This window comes from Hakea prostrata, chromosome 11 (genome assembly GCF_041222555.1).
Source record: "Hakea prostrata isolate BN-2017 chromosome 11, UWA_Hpros_2, whole genome shotgun sequence".
NCBI lineage: Eukaryota > Viridiplantae > Streptophyta > Magnoliopsida > Proteales > Proteaceae > Hakea > Hakea prostrata.
Window position 1 is genome coordinate 15,684,922 of NC_142610.1, and position 23,307 is coordinate 15,708,228.

The following is a 23,307-nucleotide window of genomic DNA, read 5'->3' on the forward strand; positions in this document are numbered from 1 at the left end:
TCAGGGGTGGCACTAGAAATCTTAAGCCCTTGTACTAAGACAAAGAAAATATAGTTGACATTCTTAATTTTTTTTTTTTTTTGGTAACCCTTAATTTTTCTATTTGTTTACCCCAATAATAGAAAATCTTACATCGCTATAGATTTGGATTTTCTTGACTCCAGATGATGCACGGTGCAACTAATTTTTCTCTCTCATAGTCTATCTATACATGGCTACATGCCATTCCAAGACGTGTTAGGTGACTTGTGTGAGAGAAAGTTAGGTACACCATGCACTTGGTGGAGAGGATCTGATACCCGCTTAGCGCATTTAGGAGGGATTTGGGTATTTTTTTGCATATCAGGTGTGCAGGTAGGATGGGGATCATCTCCCCCTCAGGGAGCACAATGCTTTCTCAACCACAAAAATATAGTGGGATGGGATCCACAGGTGAAATTTTGAGTTTTTTTTTTAATTTTTTAATTTTTTCCAAAAAGTGTTTTTCACAACGGACCACTGTTTTTGTGGTCGGGAAGGCGTAGGGGAGCTGATCCCGACTCTATAGGTATCCAGCACCAAGTCCGGATCAGCGATCCTGACGGGGAGCACAAACGTTGTTTCATGACCACAAAAACCAGTGAGGCCCACGGTGAAAAATATTTTTTGGAAAAAACAAAAAAAAACCTCACATTTTCTAAACCTCTCCCCAGTACCCGATCCGATATGATTCCCCAGTACCCGATCCGATATGATTCGAGATGACCATGGTTTGACTTTGACCAGTGGGCCCTGTCTCACATTTTCTAAACCTCTTCCCAGTTCACACTGACACAGTGCACTTTCCTTTCAGTGAGTCTAAAAGGCTGAGAGAGGTAAGCAACCAAAGCAGAAAAAAAGTAGAAGGGAAGAAGAGCAAAGGAGAATCGAGAAGCCTGAGAATATGGGAGAGGCGAGAGGCTCTTCCTTGGTGTACTTGTTGGTTGTAGCTTTGAGCTTAGTCGCTTTCGGATTCGCCATTGCTGCCGAACGCCGAAGAAGCAAAGTGAGCCTCTATTCACATCTTCGCTCTGAGCTTTTTCTTCTTTCTACTTCTTTCCCTGTAGCTGCCGAGAGTGTTCAGTTAGGGTTTTTGATGTGCGCATGGAGTTTTGGTGTTTAACGTTCTTCCTATCTTAGTGAACGAATATGCTTTTTTTAAACTCTTCAGGTTGCTTCAGTATGGTTAGATGTGAAATTGTGTCTATTTGTTGTGAACTTCAGGGTTTAAGATCTGCCTCTGATGCTTTGGAAGATTCAATACTTGTCCTAATTAGCTCTATATTCCAAAGAAAGTCTCCTCCGATTAGCAGAAAAGTTGCGTTTTTTTGTCTGTCTGGGAACGACTTCTGTTGGATGAGTTTCTGTTTGTTGTCAAATGTAGGGTTTAAGATCTGTTTCTAAAGTCTTTGAAGATTCAGTTCTTGTTTTCACTAGCTCTATTTTCTGAAGGATCCTCTGGTATTAGCCGAAATTTTGCATCTTTTTAGTTTGCCTGGAACGATTTAGTTAGATGAGTTTCCGTTTGTTATGCAAAGGTAGACTTAAAGATCTGTTTCTCAAGTCTTTATAGATTCAATGCTTTTTCGCATTTGCTCCAAAGAATATATATATTTTTTGATTTGCCGAAGTGCTGTGTGTGTTTGGAAGAGACTTCTGCTACATTAATTATTCTTAGTCTTTCATAGTTTGAGGAATGTTCTTCAGAGAAGTTACTGTTGCGTTGTTGTATGTGATGATTCTCGGACATGGGTTTGAGGTCTGAAATGACTTCAGTTGCACGATACGTTGATCCATTGGCTGATATTGCATATGTTGTCGTTGGCAACCAAAATGCAAAAAAGTGTATGGCGTGTACTGAAGTGAAGGTCCCATAGAAGACTTTGGGCGATCACTATGTTTTTAGAGAATAATTAACACTATTACAATGGTTTTGAGTGTTTAAGAAAAGATTTAAGAGTTTTGGTTAAAACGAAGATTCCTTAGGACGATAGATTTCACAAGTCACTGCGCAAGGGTCATCTTGGATGAATTTTTAGGTAGTCATGCAATTGTTTTGTGCGTTCAATTTCAACTGGTAAAATGTAGTTCATGAAGTCTTCTTTCGGAAGCAATTTTCGGATTGTGATTCTGATATCAAATGAAGAAGTTATGGTGTTCTCAGAGAGTGCACAATATGGAATCAAATCTTGGCAGCGTGGACATCAAAGGAAAATTGCTTTCTGTGATGCAATCTTTCATTTGGCGTTAAAATGTAATTTTTGAAGAGTTTGGGGGTCTTTATCTCAGGGAGGAGCGTGTAATTTTGAAAGATTAAATGGTGCGAATCTAATGGTTATTAGGACAAGGATAGATATCCGATGTTAAAGATTGAGATTGATGCGCTTGGATTTTAAGTGTCTAAGATGAAAAAGATTCCATTGTGTGAATTTTGGTTGGTTGGGAGCATGCATATGTGATACTCCTTAGGCTTGTAAGTGGCTCTACTTTGCTTCTCCTTTTGACATGGACCACATACATAATTTGTAGACCTCTTGATCTTTGGAAGATCTCTCAAAATTTTCCTCTTACTAAGCTTGGCAAGATTCTCGAAATTTATATGCCCCAACATCTATCCCATAACAAGCTTTCGTCCTTTTGACTCATCATGCACATGTCTTCACTAGCATTTGATAAGACATAAGTTTCCTGTAGTCCTAGTTCCTTGAGCCACAATTTTACCATTCTTTGATTTCTTGATTACACATCCTTCTTTAGTGAAAAGAATATCATGCCTACGTGTTTGAGCCAACTCACATATAAGACATTATTGGATTTCAACTTTCCTTCATCCAGCTTAATTGAGCCTCTATCTTCAATCTTGACCCTATCATTGTTGCCAAATCTCGCTAAGCCACCTTTAATTGCATCCAAGCTTGAGAACCTATTTTTGTCACCTGTCATATGGGTGGAACACCCACCATCAAGAATCAAGGTACCTCATTACTATGGGCCTTGAAAGCTATTTGAACTACCAAACAATTTGTCCTTTCTCAACCCAAGCTGCTTTATTTGATGCAATAATAGTTCTTTAGGCTTTCTTTGAATTGTTTGTGCATGTGTTTGAGCTTGCTTTTGTGGAGCGTTTCTCTTCCTTTGTGAAGGAAGAATGGTCTTACCTTGAAACATCTAAAGCACACTGTTTCAACCTCAACTAATGGAGTAAATCTATTCATGTTGTTGAATGCTATATCCCTATTTTGTTTCCTGTAATTTGCCACTTTGTGTCCAAAGATGTCGCATCTATAACAATACCCATTAAAGCTTTGACTTTTAAATTTTTTAAGGTGAACTCTAGTATAGCCATCTTTACTCATTTTTGGCTTAGTTTGCCAACATATGGATTCTTTTGTTATTCTTCATCAAAAGTCATTGGATTTCTTGCAGTTCCATTTCCATTGGTCTTTGCTACATTTGAACATTCCTCTTTAGAGTACCCAAGTCTAGTTTTAATATGGGGTGACATCTGAACGCTCAAAATCTTGTCTAGCACATTATCTCTTGCCCAACTAGAAGTAGAATGAGTAGTCCCTGTCACTTGATTTTCAACTGCCTTGTCCTTGAAGTTCAAAGTAACTGGAGTGTATGATGTGGCAACTTCTAAGTAACTCGTTTTTTGTTCTCCTTTAAGTTTAGATTTTAATCTTTCAATTTCTTCTTCAAGTTCTTCACACTCGTTACCCTTGAGAGAGAGACAAGATGATGAGTCATTTATAATATGTTCTAATTCACTTATTATGATTGTCAATTCCTTGATTGTTGTTGACCAAAAAAATTCCTTGATTGCTGTTTCTGAATTTTTAAGTTGATTATTCATTTCTTTTTTGAGATTAAACAAGCAAAGTACAACTCACCAACATAATCAATTTCACCTTTAGTGTCTTCATCATCATCTGATTTTTCTTGAGCTTGAGGTGATTTATCATCTTCAATAGTCATAAATAAAACCTCATCAGTTGAGTCATTGTTTTCATCTAATTCTTTTTAGTCGAAAGACTTTTTTTTTTTTTTTTGGTAAGAATTTTTTTCTTTGCCTTCCTATCATAGCTCTCTTCCTCTTCATCTTTTGATTCATCTATTGTTCCTCTTTTAGGACATTTAGAGGCAAAGTGTCCTTATTCTCCCATAACCGAAGCACTTAAAAACTGACTTTCCCTTGTGTATACCTGTTTTTCTTGAACTTTCTAGCTAAGTAAGCTTTAAGTTCATCATCAGTCTCTCCAGATTCTTTTGCTTCTTTAACCTTTAGCTTCTTCATTACTTTGAATGCTGCTTCTTTGTCTATGAACTTGTTTTTTCAGTTCTCATCTCATAGGTTTTAAATGTTCCATGTTCTTCATCAAGAACGATTGTATCCAAGTCTTTGGCTTCTTCAATGGGTGAGACTTTGGAGTCATACTTGGGTAGCACAAATCGAAGAATCTTTTGCCATATCACATAATTTTGAATTTTTTCACCAATTCCTCTAATGTAGTTCACAATTTCATTGACTTTGATCATTTAGTTGTCTATTTTTTCTTCTTCAGTCATCTTGAGATTTTCAAATAAATTGTACACTGAAGATTTGCAATTTGGTTTCCTTAACTTTGACATCCCTTTTATAGATGTTTATTAATTTGTCTTAGACTTCTTTAGCTGTATCACACTCCATTACTTTAGTTATGATCTTTTCATTCAGTCCAGACACAATAGCATTTAGTGCCCTGAGATTGTGTGTATAAACCTTTTTAGCCTCATTATCTGTTAGTGGAGTTATTTGTTCCTCATAGCCATTAGTTACTGACTGCCATACATTATAACCTAGTGATCCAATGTATATTTGCATTCTTCTTTTCGAAGAATTATATCCTGTACCATAAAAAAAAATGAAACTTTTCCAAAGTCTTTTAAGCTTCCTTTAATCTTGGCCATTCTTACAATCTCTCTGAATAGATCCCGAAGTGGTTAAACTTCTCTCCGTGGGAACTTAATTCTGATATCAGTTGTTATTCCCAAGTTGACATTGAGAGGGGGATGAATCAGTGTCTACTAAGATTTCTTTGATATGCCGCTTCTTTAATTTCAAGACAAGGTTGATCAACACAATCTTGTAGTTATCAACTACACACAGACAGGGTCACCACATGCCATAATGTGGCTGGGTTTACCAGACACTGTTTCACCACTTTGCAATCAAAACAGTCCAATATATGCAACACAAAAATAAACTAGAGACAAAAGACACCAAATTTACGTGGTTCGGCCGAATTGCCTACATCTATGGAGTAATGCTCTATATAGAGCTTCGTATTTACTCAAAATATTTTAACTACATTTTGATTAATATAAGGATTAAAGAGCACTCACTCTCAATACATTCAATACATGGAGTACTCACTCTAGTATGAACTCTTGTGCTCACAAAAATATAAGGCTACAACCTCAAACAATTCAACTAACTAGTAACTATTTGAATGGTGAAACTTTTCAAATGAGAGAGATTACAATAGATTATTCATTTACGTTCTTCAACATTTTCAATAAAATAAACATTCAAGCTTGTTCTCCATGTTAATTTTGCTTCTTCGCCTTTTTTCCTTGTTTTTCTTGGTCTCCACAAGCCAAAGACCCTAAAAAAATTGCCACTGTTCTGCCCAAAATCTAGTTTTTGAAGAGGATGAATGTAAATGTGTAGGAACTGTCGAATTTCACTTTCTGGATGAGTCCTCAAAGGAATCTAACCATGAAACCATTGGATATTCATTTAAAATGACAGATAAAATATGGGCCGTTGGATGTTTTAAGTTATATTAGACTTCACCCAATTATTTCAAATAGAATCTTTTCTGATTCTATCTTAAAACATACAATACGCTGGATCACTACATGTACATCATGTTGGATGCCAAAATAAAAAATTTCTCTTTATCCAAATCACTTAGAGTACAACTAATTGCAGTTGTTATATATTCGGCCTTTGTTGTAGACAAAGATATAGAATCTTGCTTCATGCTATACCAAACAACTAAGCTTTTCCCCAAGTGTGATAACAAGAGTGCTATTAATATCTTTGAGAATCCTTTGCTACATTCTGGGACCGAGCATGTTGATATAAGATATCATTTCTTGATGGAAAAGCGATGAAAGGTGAAGCGATCTTAGAACTTGCTCTTATAGAAGATCAAGTGGCTGATATCTTCACAAAACCACTACCCAAAGACAACTTTGAGAGGTTAAGAGTAAAGCTTGGAGTAGTTGCTCTAAGGGGGAGCAAGTGAGAGAGTACATAGAGCATCATCTCTCCAAATGATAGGAAGATGCGATAGGCATTTCTGTGGTAGAGACTATTCTAGGGGGAGCAAAGGCACCCTTTTGTACTTGTTGTCAAAGGAGGAGAGAAAAGAAAAAAGGAAGGTAGTTGCCAACAATTCCAAAGGGTGAGTTCATGAAGTCTTGTTTCCGATGCACTTTTCGTATTGTGATTCCGATATCAAATGAAGAAGTTATGGTGTTTCTTATGTGAATGCGCGATATGGAAGCAAATCAAGGCAGTGTGGACATAAAAAAAAAAAAATTGTTCTTTGTGATGCTATCTTTCATTGGGGTTAAAATATAATTTTTGAAGAGTTTGGGGGGTGTTTTTGAAAGAAGATTTAAGTCTTGAGGAGGAACTTGTAATTTTAAAAGATTTAATAGTGCAAATCTAACTGTTATTAGAAGGAGAAGGATAAAGATCCGATTTTAATGGTTAAGATTGATGCATTTGGATTTTAACTGTCCAAGAAGGAAAAGGTTCCATTGCGTGGTTTTTGGTTGGTCGGGAGCATGCATATGTGGTACACTGCAAAATATGATGATTAAAATGATCTAGTGTATTGCATGTTTTAAGATAGTATCATAAAAGATTCTATTTGAAATGGTCATGTGAAAAGTTGTATATAACTTAAAACATCCAACGACTTATATGTTACCTGTTATTTTAAGTGAATATCCCACAATTTTATGGTCGGATTCCTTTTAGGACTCATCTAGAAGCTGAAATCCGTTTGTTCCTGAACATTTACATTCATCCTCTTCAAAAGCTCAATTTTGGGCGAAATAGCTGCAATTTTTTACCAAGAAAAACAAGTAGAAGAAGCAAAGAAACATGATTAGTATGGAGAACAAGCTCGGATGTGTATTTTGATGAAAATGTTGAAGAATGTAGGTGCGTAATCTATTGTAATCTCCCTAATTTGAAAAGTTTTGCCTTTCATGTAGTTGCTTGTTAGGTTTGAGTTGTTTGAGGTTGTAACCTTATATTCTTCTGGGTGCAAGAGTTCATATTGGAGCGGGTGCTCTATGTATTGACTATATTGAGAGTGGGTGCTCTTTGATCAAAGTATTGAGGAAATACAAAGCTCTATTTAGGGCGTTACTTCGTGGATGTAGGCAATTTGGCTGAACCACGTAAATTTGGTGTCTTGTCTTTAGTTTATTTTTGTGTTGTATATATTGGAGTGCTTTGATTGTAGAGTGGTGGAACATTGTCTGGTAGACCCAACCACATCATGGTGTGTGGTGGACGTGTCTTTGTGTGGTTGATAACTATAGGATTGTCTTGATCAACCTTGTCTTGAGATTAAAGAAGTGTCATATCAAAGAGAATTTTAGTAGACACTGATTCACCCCCCCCAGTGTCAACTTGGGAATAACAAATTAGTTTGTGCTGTTTCACAGGTAGATGAATGTTGTTCAGAGAAGTTGCTGTTGCCTTGTTGTACAAGATGATTCTTAGAAACTACTTTGAGGTCTTGATATTCCACTTTATGTTGACTTCTTGTTTTTTAAGAGGGTATGCATGTGAAATTGTGCAATATGTGGCTTATACCAATTTAGTTTTTCTGTTGTCCTCAGTATGCATGATAGTCGAGCCCTTCACTAGTTGTTTACCTTAGATAATTACAGGGGAGTTGCTTAATTTGTGTTTTCAGTGGTCACAGTTCATGCAACTGGAATATTTTGTTGTCATATATGGTGCTTTATGTTCCTTCCGACTGTACTGGATTATGCTTTCCAAAGATGACTTCATATTAGTTTCCATCCTCATCAACTCCTTAATCGACAATTGTATTGTAGATATGTGCAATGATATTTTCTCTGTAAAGGTTTTTATGGTATGGCCAGTGTTTGACTTTTCATATTCCTGGTCACAAGAAACAACCAATACCACACAAGAAACTGGTGATGAAGCTCTGACTCTATGAGCATGTCAACTCACAGTAAAGCAACTTTGTAAATTGGATTTAACTAACTCATGTATAAACTCTCAGTAGACATTATTTATTGTAACAATAATCAACATCAATTATAAAATAGTGTGATGGTTTCCTCCTTGAGAGATGGTGGCCCTGCACTGTGATGGTTTCCTCCTTGAGAGATGGTGGCCCTGCACTGTGATGGTTTCCTCTTGGATGAGTCTGCTGTTTATGGAGGTATAGTGAGAGATGATTATCGGAAAGGTGTCTTTGCATTTGTTGGGAAATGAGAAAATACATCGGTGCTCTATATAGAAATGGAAGCAATCTGGATTGGTAGTAACTTGTGTAGAGACAAAATTTGGTTCACATCTCCATAAGATCTGATTCTTTGTTGACTTTGGAAATTCTGAGCAGGAAGATCAAGGGTCCTGGGATAGTTGAGGTGCTAAAGAGCAGGATTCTGAACTCCCTTAAGACACTTGCTGGATTTGGAATTACTCATGTTGGATGGAGGGAGGTAAATTTAGCTGCTGATTATATGGTTTGGAAATTTGTAGTGGTTAATTCATTTCAGAGCCTTGTGAGTTTTCCCATAGGTTGGTTGACATAGTCCAGGAGGATTAGACGGGAGTCCAGCGGGTTTCAGTTGTAGCTACTGGGGCTTCTGTTTGGCAAGAAATTTTTCCTTGCTTGGTTGGGTCTCATCCCTTTGGTTAAGCCTGTTTAGCTGAACGATTTTCTGTGAGGCTTCTCTCTCTCTCCCTCTCTCTGTTTCTCATTGTGTCTTGCTACTTTCTATTTTCTGTAACCACTTACTAATTCGAGAGTTGCTTTTTTCGATTCCCTTTCTGTTGTGTGTACACTCAGTGCATATTTCATGTCTGTTGATGTTGTCCTCTGTTCATCACATTAAGTTTCTAAGTTTAGCCACTTTCTATTTTTGTAATCACTTGATATCTCCCATACTAACCACCTGATCCACTTCTAATTTTGGTGTTTATTCTTCACACCTAATAAGCCTTGTGATCTGAGTTGCAACCTTTAGCCAGGCAGCCGATATTGCTCGTTTAAAGGATTGATTGGAGACCTTGATATTTTAGATGTTTGTAGGCTATTGGTTCTTGTCTTTGGGTTATTAGTAGCCATCATTCAGTATTCGAAGTATGGGAGGATAGCATTGCCTCTGTGTTGATGGAACGCTTTTGAGGGATGCTGAATTCAATTTCTGACTAAAGTTGAATGTGTGGATCTGATGCATTTTCACTAGAAAACTTCTCCATAGGTTTTGATTTGGTATCACTACAAAAATCGTGGATGAGTTTTTGTGAATTTGATTCGGTATCACTAGAAAACTTGTATGTGCCTGAAACTCGTGGATGAGTTCTTTTTTTTTTTTTACTCCAAATATGGGAGACATGATACAGTTCAGAACAACAATAACGCCAACAATAAATTGGGTCATTGAACTGGGCAAGAATGGACCAATTTGTTTAATTGTGTGTGTCCAATTGGTTGTATGGACCATGAGCTTAGTATTTTTGAGTTTACTGTTGTAATGGGCTGATCAAGTATAAGGGATTTAAAACTCGTATGTGATTATTACTAGTTCGTATTTTGGTAGTGTTTCTACGAGGATTTGGATTGACATGCTATAATGCATCCATACATTCTATTTCCTTAAGTTCTAGAAGAGTTTTTATTTTGTGGATAGCTCTTCAATAATTTTATTCATCAAAAACTAATTTGTTGCAAGAAATAGGCTGTTTATATATATATATATATATATATATATATTAGAAAACTCCTAGGATGGATAAGATAAGAAACGATCATATTAGAGTTGGTCTGGGAGTTGCTCCCATAAGTGATAAGCTTAGAGAAAGTCGTTTGAGGTGGCACGACCACGTTCAACGGAGACCTATAAATGCTCCTGTACGGAGAAGTGATATAATCCATATTGAAGGAACTAGAAGAGCTAGGGGTAGACCTAAGATAACCTTAGGAGAAGTGGTGAGAAATGATATGTATAGCTTAGCCCTTATATCTAGCATGGCCTTGAACAGAACTGATTGGAGGGCAAGAATCCATGTAGCCGACCCCATTTAGTTGGGACAAGGCTTATTTTTGTTGTAGAAAACTCCTAACAGTACTCAACTTTGAAACATAAATTAAAATGGACTTCTATTTTATATAGAACTCCTAACTAAACCAGGGCTCCAACCTAACTGCTCTTATGCTGGCCCAAATATATCAAAATAAATATAGAATTGGACTCCTAGAATTACTTGTTACAATTAAGCCTTCTTGGTTTGAGTAGGTCTGCCCCAAAATTACTAGAATACCCCAGGGGCGAAAACATGGTTTGATGCTGCTGGGCAGTGTTGTGGGCTGCTAGTTCTTCATCATAGACTTTTATGTTTTCATTTATATTAAATAATGGTGTATTTAATGTTTTATAAGTCTGCATGTTCAGTTCTTCAATGTTTTGGTTTCAAGTTATGGTTGAGTTGAAACTTATCTATACCCTTGTTCTCACAAATCCAAGGCTACTATCATGTTTAGAAGGCCTAAAATAGGCTAGACACCAAATTACAGCCTAACCTGAGCCCTAAAACCCACCGACATGGACTTGGCCTCAAGTTCACTCGAGTTGAGCTAGATAAAATATCAGATTTCAGCCGAGATCTTGTTTTTTTTGGCTTGCTGAGAGATCTCAAACCATGATAACAAGGGAGGCTTCATAATAATAAGTGCTGCCTCCATAAACTTTATTAAATAGAAATAGGAGGGTTAAACTAAAGCTCACAAAATAATTCCAACTTGAGCTTTCTGGGGATTTTGGGCAAATGTCCTTATGTTGATTTAGTTGTCTGGGTTGAACCCGTCAGTACAGTTCTGTCCAGTTTCCAAGCAGTTCTGGTCCAACTTGAAGTACCTACCCTAATTCCCTGATGACAGTTCGGCTGGTTTGATGGTTGACTGCTGGGTCCAGACTGGTTTGCTAATATTTTTATTTTGATAGAATAATAGGATGTTTGAAACATCTGTATCAGGGTTTCCCTAGGTGATGCCTCTATCATGGAATTGAACTACCTATTTTTATTTTGAATAGAATAATATGTTGCCTTGCCATCATGGAAGGATTTTTTGGCAAAATATCTCCAAGTTTCAGAAGGAGGCGACACGAAATATACCCGACACAATGTATACAATATATGGGCGAAAAATCGGCAAGAAATCGCCGATTCTTTGATTTTGTCTTTTTTTTTTGTCTAACAATTTTTCTTTTTATGATTTCTTGTCATTGATATACGAAATTAGAGGGGAAAAGTAAGGTTGATTGTCCGAAACACAAAGTAAGGTATGGTTGATTGAAAATTTTAAATGCATAATTAGAAACAGAGTAAGATTGATTGAAATTATAATTGAAAATCAAATTGTAAAGGTAAGGTTGATTAGAATTATAATATGTAATTGAAATTATAAAGTAAGGTTGACTAAATCTATAAATTTATAATTGGAAATCAAATCATAAGGTAATATTTGTATCTCCTTAATTGGAAACCAAATTGTAAAGGTAAGGTTGATTGAAATTATAATTGAAAACAAAGATGTATTTGAAATTGTGAAGTAAGGTTAACTAAATTTATGTATAAATGTAGAATTAGAAATCAAATTATAAGGTAATATTTGTATCTCCTTCTAATCTACAAAAAAGAAACTTGGCCGAAACCCTTGCAAATGTCGCCGATTTAATTTCGGGGTTTCACTGGTTTCACCAGCCAGTGAAACCCTAATCCTCGCCAAAAAATCACACCTTGATTGCCATCTTGTTGGTGACACCTTACTTTTCGGACAATCTCCAATGTTATGGTTTACCTTGCTGCTTTGACAACTATGTTATGAAGTATGGAACTACATTTTATTCGGGCATCTAAATGGGTCCTAGTCCTAAATATAATGTTATTTGATGTATTTCTGTTGTAAGCATGATGCCAAACCTATATAAGCATTCTACTTGAAATGTTGTTTGTCTAGAGCAGAAATTTGATCCCTTTTTTTTGGGGAATCTGTTTGCTAGTGTTTTGGTCAATCCTCTTATGTGATAAAATTGTTTCTGTTGCAGTGGACATTGCTTCCAGTTGTTGGTGACACTGCAACTGTCAATATGACGTACTGTTCTTACGACTCAGATGTGGCAACTGGATATGGTGTTGGGTCATTCTTGTTTCTTCTCTCCAGTGAATCTCTGCTTATGGGTGTCACAAAGTGCATGTGTTTTGGCAAGCCTTTGGCCCCTGGTGGAAATCGAGCTTGGTCAATCATTTACTTTGGGTCATCGTGGTAAGATATCTTGTGTATCTGTGATTCAGTTGTAAGTAAGAACAAGAATACTTCATTTGGCCCTCTTTCCTGTTATTAATGGTTAACAATTTCTGTGTTTTTCCCCAACTACATGTGTTACTACCATTTGACCCCGTAAGTTTGATTTATATTTTTGTGAATTTGGAAATTCAGGTGGCTCATTTGTGCCTCACTTCGAATCAGTGTTTTGACATTTTGTACCTGTCTCCGTTTAATTACCTGTGGCTCGAGTTAGTTGTGAATATGTATGAGCTATTAACAGCATTCCCATTTAATGTGCTCTCGTTGGCAGGTTAACTTTCCTGATTGCCGAGGCGTGTCTGATGGCTGGTGCAGTCAAAAATGCCTATCACACCAAATACAGGGGCATGATTTATGCCCATAACCTGTCATGTGAATCATTGAGAAAAGGGGTTTTCATAGCAGGAGCTGTGTTTGTGGTCATCACAATGATCCTAAATGTGTATTACTACATGCACTTCACCAAGGCTACGTCTCAAACTGTGAAGAAAGCAAATCGTACCAGCTCAACAGTGGGGATGACTGGTTATGCATAAACTGGATCCCAACTACATCTGATCTCGGCTCTTGACTGCCTCAATCTTATGTTGCTGGAAATTGTGATTACTGTGATTGTAAATCGTGTGACAATCCTCCGTTAGTGATTGTCTTGTGACGGTAAGTGAAAATAGCATTCCTCTATTGCCTTGGTACCATATATTGCCTGCTGTGTGCTGGATAAAACAAATCAGATTTGCAGAAGTATCAACATAACAAGGCTTGATCAAACCAGGGAACCGTAAATCTTGATCTGAGACTAAGTGTAAATTGGGCGATAGCACGGGCATATGGTTCATAGTCATAATAAAGGTTTGTACTGGTTTTCATTCCTCATCACTGGGCATTTCATCTGTTTTCTAAGGTGAGTAGGCTGAGAGAAGTCATTAGGTGTTGAAACCACAAATTTGCAGTTAATCTGCTTCTCTAATGTTGAATTACTGGTCTAGACTGTAGAAATAGCCTGCTATTTGCTTGGTTGGAGTCTTGGAGAACTAGTTAGTGATAACTGTTAAAGACCTAAAACATGCCTCAAGGGTCCTAAAACATCATTTTGCTCTCATGGCAATGAGAAAACTAACAAATGTACCCTCCGACTTCTCAGAGATATTTCATGTACATGCCAAGTATAATTTCAGTTGAGTCCCAAAGTGACTATCAATCATACATTCAAATGCAGTTCTTACTCTTCGCTGCTTTTTGCTTATGCCATTCCACAGATTTCTTCTTGTCATCACCATCATCATAACTTATACCAATTGACATCAAGGATTTCTAAATGATCTAGATAGAAAGACCCTTCTGCACATACTAAATATTGCCCTTGTTATTTCCAACGGTTGGAGGAGCCTACAGTATGCACAATGGGAAATTTTTTATTAAAACAATTGGTAAGAATGTAAGCATGATACACTAATATTCATCAAGTTTCAAACATGAGCTACAGAGCCAATGAAGGCTGTAAAAGGAATGAATGAAGTCTATAGTACTGGTTGGAAAGAGCCTGTAGGAAGAACCAGGTAACCTTGTGATGAAGCATGACTAAAACTTTTCACCCTTCTCCTTCTTCAGTTGTTCAGATAAGGTGGATAAGGTTTTTTAAAATGGCGTTGAAGTCATTACTTTTGGAAGATCATTGAAGAACAATTGGAATTCATGTATTTTTCGATTCAATTAATGACATCTTTGATGGATGGCCTCAATAATCTCTATGATCGCTAAAAGGGTGTTGGGTCCTGATGAGCAGCCCAAATCTACAATTCTTAAACATTTAGGCAAGTTGGTGGAAAGTAAATCTATAACCATTGATTTTCCCTGGTTATCAATAGTTCCTGAAAAGGAAAAAAAAGTTCATTTTTGTGGGTCAGCGAAAAACGCGTGTTCTGAGGGGTACTTGAATTATTGAGTTAACAGAATAGATGCCAACACAGAGCTGTTCTAGTGGTTGAAACCAACACTTTTTAGTGAAGAGGTCGTGGGTTTGATTCTGTTGAGGCATATTAATATCCTTATCCCTTGGCTTAATAAAGCCCCTTTGTGAAAAAAAATTCTATCGGTTTTCGGATGGATTCAGATGATAATCAGATAAGTTTTCGACTACTAGTTTACATCTTTACCATTTTATTTGCAAGGCTACATTTGAAATTTAAGAATTTAGCAATTTTGATAGCTATTTTAGTAGAAAATCTAGAAAAATAATCACATATCACAGGTAGAAAAGTTTTCGACTACTAGTTTACATCTGTTCCATTTTATTTGTGAGGGCTACATTTGAAATTTAAGAATTTAGCAACTTTGATAGCTATTTTAGTAGAAAATCTAGAAAAATAATCACATATCACAGGTAGAAAAATTATAAATATAAGAAAAATAAATTTAAATAAGTAACTTAATCGGATGGATAATAATTAGTAAGAAAGGGGTGTACCATATCTACCTCCTATTAGTAATCGGATGGATTCAAATACCTCTAAATGAATGCAAATATGAATTCAAAAACAGATTTCGATTACCTCCATTCATGTGAACCTATTGAACTTCCATGGTTTCTCAAGTTTTATAATTCTTAAGCATCAACTTTGAAAATGGTTGTCTTAAATGGTGTTCATATATGTTATAACGAAACTGATAATATGGTCATAGGCACAAAAAGGTGGAAAATTTCTTGAGTGTAGGAAATTAAAAAAGAAAATAATAATACTTATAAAACATCAACAACATAAGTTTATATTTAAAATTTCTTTGCTTTCATAAGCAAGGAACCATATATCATCGCTGAAATTCGGTGATATCGGTAATCACCGAACCGAAAAGGCCCCCAGAAACGAGATCGGTGGGCCTTTTTCTTGCCGAACTGATGAGATATCGCCAGTTTGGCGGTAGCAAAGACGCCAGAGAAGAGAGCAGCGATCAGTCTGAATCTTTTTTTGGCTAGGATTGTAGATTGCAGCGAATATTAAACACCAAACACGACTCCAAAGGTCTATTGTTTCATCTTTGATCTCATCGTAGGAACGTAAATGTTCTGCTGCAAGGCTCCGTGGTGGTGGTGTGGCTGTTGCATTGTTGCGTTATTTAGATTAAAAAAAAATAATAAAAAAATAACATTTACGTTGGGCTTTGGTATCCATACACGTGGTCGTGGTTGTGTGGGGAGTTAGTGATGGTAAGGTTGAGGGATGAGGATGACGTGGTTGTTGTTTTTCCTTTTGTCAAATCAATATTTAATGCATTTTATGTTTTTCCAGCTATTTTGCCTTTTCATTTTGCATTTAATGCATTTTTGATTTTCCCCATCTGGCGAGACTTTCACCAATTTTCCGCCGGAATTTTGGCTAAATTCGCCAATTTGTCCACCGAATTCAACCGAAATATTTGTTCCTTGTTCACAAGTATATAATTTAAAAATGTTTATTTGATCCCCAAATTATTGCGTAACAAGAACATATATAAATAATTTATCTTTTTAATTTTGAAATCAATTTTTTTCCTAATAAATGGGCTCGCATTAGTTCCACAATGATGACCTCATTGCATTCCTTTCTTGTCTGCTTAAAGTCATTGTCAACAACATCATAATCATTAGACACAGCTGGGTGGAGCGCAGGGATTCTGGAAAAAGACAAGATCATGTGGACAAAAACAGGATGCCTGACAAAGAACAACTCTCTGGAAGCAATAATAAAGGCAATGAAGGAAGACATGCAATATGCAGACTACATACAGGAAGTCTGGGTAAATGAAGAGATGGCAACCCCACTATTCTATAACCCACCAAAGACTCAATGACCTATTCATTTAATATCTGACTTAGTAGATATTAAATCTAAATTAGGACATGCGAATTTCTGTAACTATAAATCACTAACACTGCTTAACTCCCAAAACTGCTTAGCTACTGAGACTCTCAGTGGACATATTCTGGATGGTAGGACAAATGTAGACCTCAACCAGAATGGTAACCAATCTTGCGAGTGGAAATGGTTGATGCAAACTTTTCACCAACCTCCCCTATCTTGTCATAGCACTCTCTTGGTCGGTAGGATTATGTGTGGAGGGAGTCACATGGTTGGAGAAAATGTTAAGGAGGTGGGTCCACCTTTATTTAGTGTGGTTTTTAAAGGAGTTGCACCCACAAGAAGTTTAAACCCGGACCTCTGGGTTTAGTTGGAAATGGAAAGGGGGGGGCGAAGAGAAAGAAAGTATAGAAAGACGGAAGTTCGAATTAGACATTTTTGATCTTATTATTTCTATATAAGAGATTGTCACAACTACAATAGAAGAACATCTACCATTACAAGGAGTTGAAGTCCACTAATATCAGTGAAACGACTGCTACCAATCCAGTAGCTTTCTCTTTCTCGTGGTGGCATAAAGAATACGCATATAACTTGACTAGGAGATGAATTCTATGAATTATTTCATTTCATTGGCTACCAACATAGTCCCCCAAAAAGAAAAAAAATTATTGTCATTATCCCTCAAAGACAATTATTTATATGTAAGCAATCTTGTAAATTGTGACCTTAGACAAAAGATATGTATTAAAAAATGCACCACTTCACTGATATGCTTTCATAATTCTGATTTTTGAATAAAAATGTGAACCACTTTACTCTTTATAAGGAGAAATATTTCTCCTGGGAAAACTTAGCTCTAACGATTATTGGAAGATGTAATACATATGAAGTTTGAATTTCAAGTTTCATGAAATCATGGAGTCAAAATCAGGCAAGCAGTTTCACAAATCATGAATAGAACACTCATGTAAAGAAGATGGATGGCTAAGGTGCAGGCCAAAGCATAAATAGCACATTTCGGATATTATTATCATTCTTACACACCCAAAGTCCTAAAACATCACTTTGCTCTTAATGAAATGGATAGAGTAAGTACTGTACCCTCTGACTTCTTGAGATACTCCATGCACCTACAAAGTATAGTATCAGTTATAGAGTCCCCAAAGTGACTTAGAAGCATAGGTTCAAACACAGCTCTCATAGTTTTTGCTATTTTTTGTCCAGTTACACCATCCAACATAAACGTTTTGTTGTCGTCATCACCATCACTTCGATACCAATTGATATCAAATATTTCAAAGTGATCAAGATAGAAAGACCCTTTTGCATTAACTATGCTTTCTAGTTCTTTACTAGAAGACATATAAATCGGTAAATTAAATGCATCCACTTTGGCTTCTTCAATAAGATCCTACAACAAAATAAAATTTTTTATAAAGAATTTTTAAATATATATAAAAAGTTTGTGGGTAAATATTAGTTAAGCATTCATACCTCTAAGACCAAGTCATTTAGTGAATCAGACAAGATATCCTCTACGATGACTTTCTCTTCTTTGCGAAATGGATCTTCACTTCTCCTGCCTAGAAATGTTAGAACCATTCTTCCTCCTGGTGTTATTTCTTTAGAACGCAAACTAAGAAACAAGGTGAAATCCTTTTGGAATTGCTCCAAGTAAGCTTTAACCACACTAGGAGGACTTGTCCTCGACAAGTAAACATTTCCCTTGTTTGTTTCAATTGTTGGAGGAACCTATAGTACGTGTATACGACAAAGAAATTATGTTAAAACAACTAATATGAATGTGCATGATTAACTATTGTTAATTAAGTTTCAAACCTGAGAGAGCCAATGAAGGCTGTAAGTGGAATAAAAGAAGTCGATAGAACTGGTTGGAAAGAGCCTCTCATAGAAAGAACCAGGTACTCCTGTAATGCAACATGGCCCAAACTGTTCACCCTTCTCCTTCTTTAGCTGTTCATAGAAGGTGGGCAAGGTTTTGAAGATGTTGTTGAAGTCATTACTTGGAAGATCATTGAGGAACACTAGGAATTCAGGAGCTTTATGGTTCAACTGATGACATTTTTGATGGATGGCATCAATGATCTCTGTGGTTATTAGTAAGGTGTTGGATCCTGATGAGCAACCCAAATCTGCTATCCTTAAACACTCTGATAACATTGTGGAGTATAGATCTGAAATGCTGCGAGTTATTAATGGTATTGCCTTGGATATCCCTAGTTTCTGCAACAAAGAAACAACAAATGTTCAATCTCTTGAATCTGAGAGTGAGAGAGAGAAAGAGAAAGAGAAAGAGAGAGAACGTACATGAACTTCGGAGTTGCTAGCATAGCTGATTTCTCCATCCCCTCCATTCATGTGGAGAACTTGTTGAACTTCCATGGCTTTGTGCTGCAAATAATTTGTCTGCAAATGTGAACTGTGCTTAGAATGTTGATGTATTTAAAAGGAGAAAATCTGTTCGATCTACCTACCCAAGTAAAGAAAAACAATTATACAATGCGGTTGGGAGGTTTGAAAAGTCTAATCGCACACGTCACCATTTCCTAAGAAATGACGATTCGTCAAATATGTGGATGGAATTGATGTCACTGAGAAGGAGAGATAAACTTCACCAAAAAATAAAAATAAAAAAGGATAGATAGGATTTTAATTTGCGGCAGCGACCGCCGCAAGCAGCCAACGGCCGGATTTTTGCCACATAGTTCAAAATGAATTGAAGGGCTCAGATTACAAAACGATGGGATTAAATGCAAATATAAAATTATTTTTTACAAAACTTATTTTTAATTTTTTAAATTTACAATATTATACCCTCTGAATCAACGAACTCATTCGGTCAAGAGGTGCCAAGCAACATGGCTGCGCAGTCTAACTGACGCCCAGTTTCGTGTGCTGCGAACCGCTTAGGTGCGAAGAGCTGCGAGGAAGCAATTCGTCTGAGAAGTCTCCCGTAAGAACCGTTTGGAGCAAATCCAATGGCCGGCTGAACATGAGCAATCTCGTGGATTGCTTTATGGGACGGTCAGCGAAATGGGGTGAAGTGAGGATCTCCTTGGCTGTCTGTGGATTTGAAGAAACCACAACAGGAGTAGATCCAAGGATAAAGGCCATCAACTTGTTAGCACCAAATGTTGAGGCCATAGAAGCTAGGGTCCTGTGGGCTAAGCCACGACCGAGATGGTATAAACTTCCGACAACAGAAAGGCACTTTGGACCTGTAATGGGTGTTTTTCCCATTCTAGTTCGGCCGTGCCGCCAAGCACAGCCGCCGGGAGTGACTGCCCAGGTGAGCAGAGAAAGGAAAAAGATGGCTAGGACGATTGAGAAGCACAACAAAAGGGGATCGAAAGAGTTGCTGAAACCGAGAATGGCTGGGACTCTGGGAGCGTAAACACCTACCATGAGTCCATTGGACTGACAGTTTCCATCGTTGAGGATGTTGGAAGGGGAGTGTATAACTCCAAAAGAGAGCAAGAGAGCAAGAGGGGGGGAGAGAGAGAGAGAGAGAGAAGTGATGAGTTATGAAGCTATAATTAGAGAAGAGAGCAAGAGAGAATTCGATCGATGATACGTGGAGCAAGAAGAGAAGGGGAGGGGTTTAAATAGCCAAAACACATGGCTAAACCTTCCACTGGCCTTTCCCCTTCTTTCACTCCTCTGCCCCTCCACGATCGAACGAGTCATTCATTTCAGAGGGTATAATTTGTAAATTTAAAAACTTAAAAATAAGTTTTGTAAAATAAGAATTTTATATTTGCATTTAACCCCATCGTTTTGCAATCTGAGTCGTTCAATTCATTTTGGATTATGTGGCAAAAATTTGGCCGTTGGCTGCTTGTGGCAGTTGTGGCCGCAAATTAAAATCCAGATAGATAGCAGGTGGGATTGGGAACTTAAGAAAAAAAAAAAAAATTTACAAAAGGACTGAGATGCTTATAAGGTGTTGCATTATGTTAATATATCTTCAAGACACCATTAAAGGTCATAGATTCCATGGAACTATATTTCGGCGAAATTCGCCTGTTTCGCCCCCTGGAGAAACGAAACCAGGGGGCGAAACGACTTTTACACTAACTGACGAGATCTGATCGATTTGTCGAAGACACTGCACTCTGGTCATCTCGGTTTCTCCCTGGTTGCCTTTGACACTGCACTCCGAATCCATGACTTGTATCGGATAGTATATATAATTGTTAAAAATCATGAGTTAGGGTTAGAGAAACATGTGATGAAGGAGAGAGGACGGAAAAAAAAAAGTGGGGGAGGGAGATTCAATTTTACGTGGTTTCGTTGATCTCTGCAACCTAAGTTCACGAGAATATGATTTACTTCATTGAGATTGACTATACAGATTACATATTTATAATTATAAGATTTTTGCTCAAAATTAATCTTAGACTTTAACTCTAGAGTTTGAATTACTCAAGTTATCTATTTGTTTTTAGCATGAATTATGTCTCTTGTGTGTTTGAATGCAACTCTAAGTTTGATTCATTTGTGGATAAGATATAATTTGCTAGAGTCTCTTCAGTAGTTGAGTTTGAGTTTGGTTCATGAAGACTTGCACGAATAGAGGTAGTTGAGTTTTAGTGGAGTTCTTGAAGCCTTGGAGCGTATGAAGTAGTGGTGGCTAGAACGACCCTAGATTTGGCTATGATTACTTATGATTTTCCTATTTTCCCCTCAGAGTTTAAAATTTCTCTTTATTAGAAACAAATCCATTTTCATATTTAAATTATATATAATAGATATTCTTCTACATAATAATATTAAAATGCATTTAACTAGCCTAAACAAATTGTAGTTTCGAAGAAAAAAAGATACCCATCATCAGCCAATGTATAATTTTCTTATTAGTTTTGCAAACGTAGTTCAAGAACTGATTTAGAAGCCTAGGATTTTGTAGAAATATATTTAAATTTTATTTTAAAGTTGCAAATATAGATTTTGAAAAGATATAGTTGATCTACAAATTGACGAGTCCGGATCTGCGACCCCGACGGGGAGCACTTTGCTTCATGACCACAAAAACTTATGGGGCCCACGGTGAAAAACACTTTTTGGAAATTGACTAGTGTTCTTCCACTGGTTTTTGTGGTCATGAAGCCATGGGGGAGACGGGGAGATAATCCGGATTCCAAATTGACTAGTGTTCTTCCACCTAAGGACAAAATATAACTAAATGTTTCTAAATTTTTGACACCAGTTTTCAGCTAATTGATAAACGCATAAAAAACACGCACACCTCTTTCTTCCTTGGATACATTATTTAGTTAGATTCCCTCTTATCTATTTAACGTCAGCACCATCATCAAAACCTAAATAAATCCTATAATTTGATAAACTCGAGATGTTGAATTTGACAACAAGCTAGTTATATTGACATCTTAGGCATATGATCAGATCAAATTCAATGTAGACGGATCTTCATTTTTCGATCCAAAACGTTCTGGGATTGGTGGCATAGCACGTGACTCTAATCATAAGGTGGTGTTTGCTTTTGGACAAAGAACGGGCTGTCAGGATTCTCTTACTACAAAAGCACTAGCCATTAGGCGAGGACTCAGTCTTGCCCTAGATTTCCAGATTCCCCATCTTCTAGTGGAATGTGACAACCTAGCGCTGGTGCAGGCGATTACACAACCAGCCTCCCATCACAGTTGGAAAATCTCTCATGTGCTCAATGATATATATTCTTAAGCTAGCGACAGCCTTCACGGATTGCTCGTTCACGCATGTACATTGTGAAGCAAATTTTACCGCCAATGAGTTTGCTAAATCAACAACCCTTTCCCAAGACTGGTTCGTGTACCGCCATACCCCCCCCCCCCTTTTAACAACCACATAACAGTGGTTAATCTCACTATAAATATTAAAAAAGAATGAAAAGTGGGTATCTAATGGGGTCCCATGTAGACCCCACCCGTTTTTATGTGACTGAAAACTGTCATTGTTCTTTTCAAGGGAGGTGCCCTAGACTCATCAAGTGTTTTTTTTTTGGGAAGGAGGGGGGGGGGGAGGAGATTTAATAGCACATTGTCCTCATGTGCTAGTAATTCCCTAAACTTCTCCTAATTTCCAAATTCTTCTCCCATTTTTTCTTCTTTCTGGAGTGGATAATCACGTTGGGAGGAAAGAGGATCCATTCTGAAGCCTTAAGCTCCATTTTTACACTTAAAACAAGGTGATTCACATTATTAATGATCCGATTGAAGAAAGAAGACGGAAAAGATTAAAGAACATATATAAGAATATAATGGCTAAATTGAAGGAGGAGATTGCAGAAAGAGAAAGTAATGTGGAAATATTTCTTGATGGCATGACAAAAGAGAAAATATCACCGGGAGAAATTTTAGGAGAAGATAAGTTTATTTTTTCTAATATGGATTTTAATTGTGATTATATTCATAGCAAATGCTTCAATAATTATAGGAATAATATAGATCCTGGTGGATCCAACAATTACTTGGAAGATCATTGAGGAACACTAGGAATTTTGGCATTTTACAATTCAACTGATAACATATTTCGTAGATCGCTTCAATGGTCTCTGTGATCACTTGTAAGGTGTTGGGTCTTGATGAGCAGCCTAAATCTGCTATCCTTAGACATTGAGATAACTTGGTGAAATACAAATCTGAATGCTCGAACTTCTAGTGGCTTGCCCTTGTTATCACTAGTTTTAGGAAGAAAAAAGAGAGTTATGTTAGTTGCTAGAGATAGAGATAAAAATGAAAGTATTAGAGAGAGAGAGAGAGAGAGAGAGAGAGAGAGAGAGAGAGAGA

General features: G+C 36.9%; 2 protein-coding genes across 2 annotated transcripts; one reads left to right on the forward strand and one right to left on the reverse strand.

Annotated features, from left to right (window-relative positions):
- The first annotated feature begins 831 nt into the window (after positions 1 to 831).
- Positions 832 to 13,357, forward strand: LOC149000384 (sodium/hydrogen exchanger (DUF1218)). The gene is made up of 3 exons (XM_089139059.1): positions 832 to 1,024; positions 12,403 to 12,620; positions 12,934 to 13,357. Exons 1-3 carry the CDS (start codon positions 923 to 925, stop codon positions 13,196 to 13,198), a joined length of 585 nt encoding a protein of 194 aa, XP_088995185.1. The 5' UTR covers positions 832 to 922; the 3' UTR covers positions 13,199 to 13,357.
- A 4,004-nt stretch (positions 13,358 to 17,361) lies between these two features.
- LOC149000385 (S-adenosyl-methionine 4-1-methyl-2-pyrrolidinyl-3-oxobutanic acid methyltransferase-like) lies at positions 17,362 to 19,884 on the reverse strand. The gene is made up of 5 exons (XM_089139057.1): positions 19,334 to 19,884; positions 18,827 to 18,925; positions 18,338 to 18,742; positions 17,993 to 18,250; positions 17,362 to 17,909 (listed from the first exon to the last, which is right to left on the reverse strand). Exons 1-5 carry the CDS (start codon positions 19,352 to 19,354, stop codon positions 17,559 to 17,561), a joined length of 1,134 nt encoding a protein of 377 aa, XP_088995183.1. The 5' UTR covers positions 19,355 to 19,884; the 3' UTR covers positions 17,362 to 17,558.
- Positions 19,885 to 23,307: the final 3,423 nt, after the last annotated feature.